The sequence below is a fragment of the Phaethon lepturus genome, unplaced genomic scaffold (assembly GCF_000687285.1).
Source record: "Phaethon lepturus isolate BGI_N335 unplaced genomic scaffold, ASM68728v1 scaffold16035, whole genome shotgun sequence".
NCBI lineage: Eukaryota > Metazoa > Chordata > Aves > Phaethontiformes > Phaethontidae > Phaethon > Phaethon lepturus.
Genome location: NW_010541331.1, coordinates 27,782 through 32,989, shown reverse-complemented (window position 1 = coordinate 32,989; position 5,208 = coordinate 27,782). Strand labels below are relative to the sequence as shown.

At 52.5% G+C, this 5,208-nt stretch overlaps 1 protein-coding gene across 1 annotated transcript in view; it reads right to left on the bottom strand.

Annotated features, from left to right (window-relative positions):
• Positions 1-5,208, bottom strand: part of ATP6V0D1 (ATPase, H+ transporting, lysosomal 38kDa, V0 subunit d1) — a gene marked incomplete at its 5' end in the record, with an annotated part of 24,335 nt that overhangs the window by 1,180 nt on the left and 17,947 nt on the right. Inside the window, 2 exons of the mRNA XM_010287702.1 lie at positions 892-1,068; positions 1,672-1,749. Of these exons, the coding sequence (XP_010286004.1) occupies positions 892-1,068; positions 1,672-1,749 (255 nt within the window). The remainder of the gene's footprint in view (positions 1-891; positions 1,069-1,671; positions 1,750-5,208) is intronic.

Sequence of the window (5,208 nt, the reverse complement as noted above, 5' to 3'; positions counted from 1 at the left end):
CCCAAAGCCCTCCAAGGTCAGCAGGGTTTTGGGAGGTGGGAGGAGGGCTGTGTGTCAAACAGGCACCCCAACCACCACGTCAGGTCAGCAGAGGACACAGAGAAGCCTATGCAGACACAAACGTCGGCAACGGGATGCCACTGAGGCTGCACTGCACACGCGCCGGCTGATGGCAACACCCAGAAAGGCAGAGAAAGCCTTTACTTCATCTGTGAGCTTGTCCAGCCAGAGATCCTACCCCTTCTCTGAAATGTGCAGTTCTCAAAGCCACACTGTCACTTTGAGCCTGCAGGGATGGTGCACCAGGTACAGACCCCTCCGTGTACAGACTGGAGTGTTTGAGCCAGGACCCTGCACCTGGCATATGCCCTGGCTGCTTCAGTAAGGGGACACCGAGCTTTCTGACTCCAAACAGGTCCCCCAGCTGCACAAGAGCAGCTTAAGGAACCCAGAGACATCCAAACTCCCAGGTCAGCATCTCCCCTGACACTGAACCAGAGCTCTGAGCGACGCACTAGGGCTGGAGCTGCAGCACAGCACTTCTCGCTGAAGACACGTTTCCACCCCCAACCAGCCAAAGAGAGACTGTCATCGCTGCCACACCAACACCTCAAAGGGTTTGGCGGTGAGGGCAGTCCCCACACCCTGGGACAGGGCACACAGGGCACGCCTGATCTCCCTATCACCACTGCAGTGACAGCCACGACTAACAAGCCAATGGGCATCCCAGGCAAGCCAACTCCATCTTGGCCAAGCAGAGCACAGAGCTGACAGCAGCAGCAGCAGCAAAGCACCCCCCTCCCCAAGCTGTCAATCCACAGGTTCCCCCAGATCCCCGAGAAGCTCTGATCCAGAGCACCAGTCCCACAGCCCTCACCCCAAAGCACTCACAGGGTAGTAGTCAGCAACGTTTTTGACTTGTTCGTAGTCATCTGCTCTGGCTAGCTGAGCCAGGCCCTCAGGGTAGAGCTTGCCACAGTGTGGGAACAGCTTCGCTCGGTCCTCCTTGGATAGCTCAGTACCAAATGAGTTGATGGTGATAATGAAGGCCCTCCGGTCCGCTTCAAACTGCGTGAAAAGAACGGTTCACCTTAGGATGCAGCATCCTTGCCAGAGGCCAGGAGGTACTGATGCTGCTCTGAACAGAGCCACATCAGAGGGCAGCATAAGCGAACCACCTGGGACACGTACAGCTATCCGCTCAGCCAGGGCAGGCTCCAAGTAAGCCCAGTAGCTGATGCCTGGGGAGAAGTCAGGTGACGAAATGCCCATCCAAGGGACAAGCCAAATCACTGAGCAGAACCCTGCCCAGGCCAAGGAGCTCTCTCACCTACTGCCCCTGAGCCCTGCACATCCCACAGCTAGCCTTGGCACGGAGACAGGCCGTGCACTGAACAGCTCTGGCTGTTCTCCTGCTGGTTACCCATGTGAGAGGATGAAGATGCTGCCCGGAAGGCAACAGATGTGTCAGCAGCTGGCAAGATCAGGACTGGGGAACCAAACCTGTCCAAAGTCACGGGCAGGCAGTGTTTTCCTAGGTCTCCCAGGGAGAGGGCAGAGTGTGCATGGGGATGCTGAAGAATATCTTGAGCATGGCAGGCAAGCTGGGCCTGAGCACGGAGCAATGAGTATCACTGCAACACCAGTTGCTACAGGGGTTTCCAGACCTACCTCCAGGATCGGGCACATGGCATCTGCCGTGGTACCTCCCAGCACCTTGCAGAACTTGTAGAAGGACTCCAGGTAAGCCTGGAAGAGAGAGGGCAGAGGAGCACTCTTCCACTCAGCTTCACCTACTGCTCCACAGAGCCACTCGGCAGAGGACAGAACACAAGCAGTGATGCTCCCAGACACTTCGTAAGACAGCACGGGCGCTCTCACCCCACATGAACTTAGACATCAAGCCCACACAAGGGAGAGAGTACTTTCCCAGGAGCTAGAGATGTGATGGGTCATGGTTGGGTTGGTTCAAGTGACTGCATGAGTTTACTGCAGGCAAGATCCCCAGGCAGCAAGGTTAAAGCTTATTTTGCTCCTTTGAGTCGTCTAACTCCAAAGCTGAAGTCTTACGTGGTTTCCTGACCCCGCTCTGGCCTCCACAAATACGCCAAACCACACAACCATAGCTGCAAGACCTACACTCGCAAAGCACCGCTGTTTAAGTGGAGTCAAGAGATGAGACGGGACATCTGTGAAGGAAACTAGCCATTCTCTGGAATTCTTTTTTCACACTACAGCCACTTGGTCTCCATCCCAACTGGAGCACTGCAGAGAACATATAAGGCTAGGTACAGCTACGCTGCCTCCAGGAAACGTAATCCTTTGTGGAGATGTACTGTAATCCAGCTGGAAGATGACTGTATCTCCCGGGGGGCAGCCTATGAAGGCTGCGCATGGCTAAAAGTGCTGTTCAGCAAAAACTTTCTCAGAAGTAGTCATCATGTGATAAAAATACCTCTCTGGACAGAGAGTGCGACCAGAAACACTTAAAAGGGATGGAATAAAATGATGCCGAGACATCACAAATTTCTGCTTTGTCACAACAACTCCAGGACTGAAGATGGACCAAGATTGCATGCGTTGGACACCCTCAGCCTCTGCACTAGGAAAGCACCTGGATCACCGTGTTCTGTAAATATTTGTTAGCATACAGCACAAGAGGACGCTGCTGGGTGAGCATCATCCATCAAAGAAACAGCGTCTCCAGCACTTGCCACTGCATAAGTGCAGGACAGCACAGAGCATCAGTCTGCAGAGTGACCACAGGAACAAGGACATGGACAACGGACTTCGCTTGAGGCTGACACAAGAGGGAACCTAGATAAGAGGTTCAGTCACCACCTCTGCCTTTCTCAGAGTTCACACACAAACCTAAGGCTTTAAAAGCAAAAATAGGTGAACTCAAATATCCATCACTGAATAAGGATCCAGTATCACAGACACCACAGAAACACGGGCTGTAAACCATCCGCAACGGGATACCCTCCCCTACGGACCCCTCTGCAGGTAACAGCAATTTACAGAAACTCCCCAGTGTCCTGAAAGCCTTATCCCAGAAATGGTGGTGTCTTTGTATTTAATAATCCTTAACGGACTTTTACTTTCATAACCCACACATTTACCCTCTGCCTCCGGCTAGCCTCACTTGTCTGTCACATCCAGCCTAAAGGGAGACCTGTGGCCTGTCCACCCACGCTGACTTTTCCAATGCTGCCTGTGGTTACCACCACAGCTCAGATTCTCTCCTCTTCCAGGTAAGGAATCCTAACCTTTTTCTGTAGTTTCCCATACAGAAATCATTGTCCCCAAACCTTTAAATGCGTCCTCCTTAGCAGCTTCTGCTGCTCATATCTGGACATGAGAGAGGAGAGGAACGAGACAGTGTTCAGGACAAACGCGCTACAGATGTACGCAGCGGCACAGTGATATTTGTGTGGTTCTTTCCTACTGCTAGGAACAGATTACCTTGCAGAGAGATACTTCCTTTGGTCAACCATAAGCCAAGATTTCATTTAGTAGTAGAAAGGAACAAGGAGACCCTCACTGTACAAGCAGAGTTAGGATTACCTCCTTGCCTCTCCCATACATCAATCCACATTCATCCACATGGATTTGCCTGCTCAAGCCTTCTGTCTACATGCTCACAGATTCATTCAAAAAACCTCCAGCGGGTCTGGGAGGTAGCACTTCCCCTTCCCACACCAACTCCTCCTGGACGCAGGCATCCCTCCCAGGCACTCAGAGCAGCTCTGGGCAGATTTCAGACCTGATTTGGTTTCCCTCATTTGCCTGTGAAGACCATTTGCATTATATTATACATTTTCCAGTCCCTGGGGAGAAAGGTGGCTTCAAGTGAGAGTCTGTAAGCAGCAATTGCCTTTTCCACCCTTGCATCCCCATGATTTGTTACCGATGGAGCCCCTCTGTTCCCCGGGGGCTGCTCTTTAGCAAGAACCAGTCCCAGCACACACCAGGCACCTACGCTTCAATTTGGGGGTAGGAAGAGCAAATGCAAAGCAGTTATCAGGCCTCAAGAAGGAGATGGGAATGGAGCTGGGACCCACTGAGATGCCCCCCACCACCCCCAACCTGTTTGCCCTGCTCTCACTCTGCTCCCTGCCTTCCACCATCGGCCTCATCTCAACACAAAGCTCCGCACCCTGCAAGGGTGCGGGTATTTATGCATACAGGCATACCTCCCCCCCATTACAGCAAAAGACCAGTACACGCCAGAGGCCACACGCAGCTGGGCATGACTGCCGAAATGCAGCTCCTTCTCCCCTCCCTTTGCCTCCTTCCCTTCACGCCTGACCTGTTCTCTGCCTCTGCAAACAGGCCACGGCTTCCTTGGGAAGCAGAGGTCACGATAACTGTGGGCTGGCTGTGACCAGCCAAAACAAGGTTGGCAGATACAATCTGCATCCCACCCTTAATCCAGAAAGTCGAGATGAAGCGATAGCCACAGCCTGCACATAAACACATGCTTTGATACTGCCAGCTAAAACCAGACGGGGCCCGCAGAGGAGACGACAGCTCCCCGTGCAGGCTCAGGACAAGCCCCTCCACATCCCGGTGCCAATTAATTCTCCCCATCCTGCAGAATTCCTCCACCCCGGCTGCACCTTTTATGCTGCTCTACCAAGAGCATCTAACCCCAACCAGAGGCCACTGAAGGCTTGAGCAGGCTGTTGGAGGCTCTTCTGAAAGACCTCAAGACAGAGAATCAAGCCCGTGGAAGCCCTTCAACCAAGTTTAAGACCTAGGCACTTTAGCCCTTTGAATGCAGTCAACTGCACGTCTAAACTCCTGGGGTTAAGAAGTAGCCTCCTCCTGCCTGGGGCCTGAGAAAATTTATTCAAGGGCATAACCTCTGCACAAATCTCTTGCACAGACTCTCGACAGCCTGACAGCTCCAAAAAAAAATCCCCACTCTACCTAGCTCCGGTGCCCTGACTCTGCAGGGCTGGGTGATCGGATGTCAGGCCCCTCCAAGGGTACTATCTTTACTTTCCAATGGATTCAACTAGTTCTTGGTCAAGTTTACTCTATCACCACTGCAGGGAAGAGAGAGAGAGAAAGCAACATTATTTTTAAGTCTACTCCAAGAAGAAAATACCCTCTCGTCTCTGGTTGAAGAAAGCCAGCCTAGGCTGGAGCTCCTGACCCAAGATAGAGCTGTAGTCACGCTAGGAATAAACAAGGAAGTTA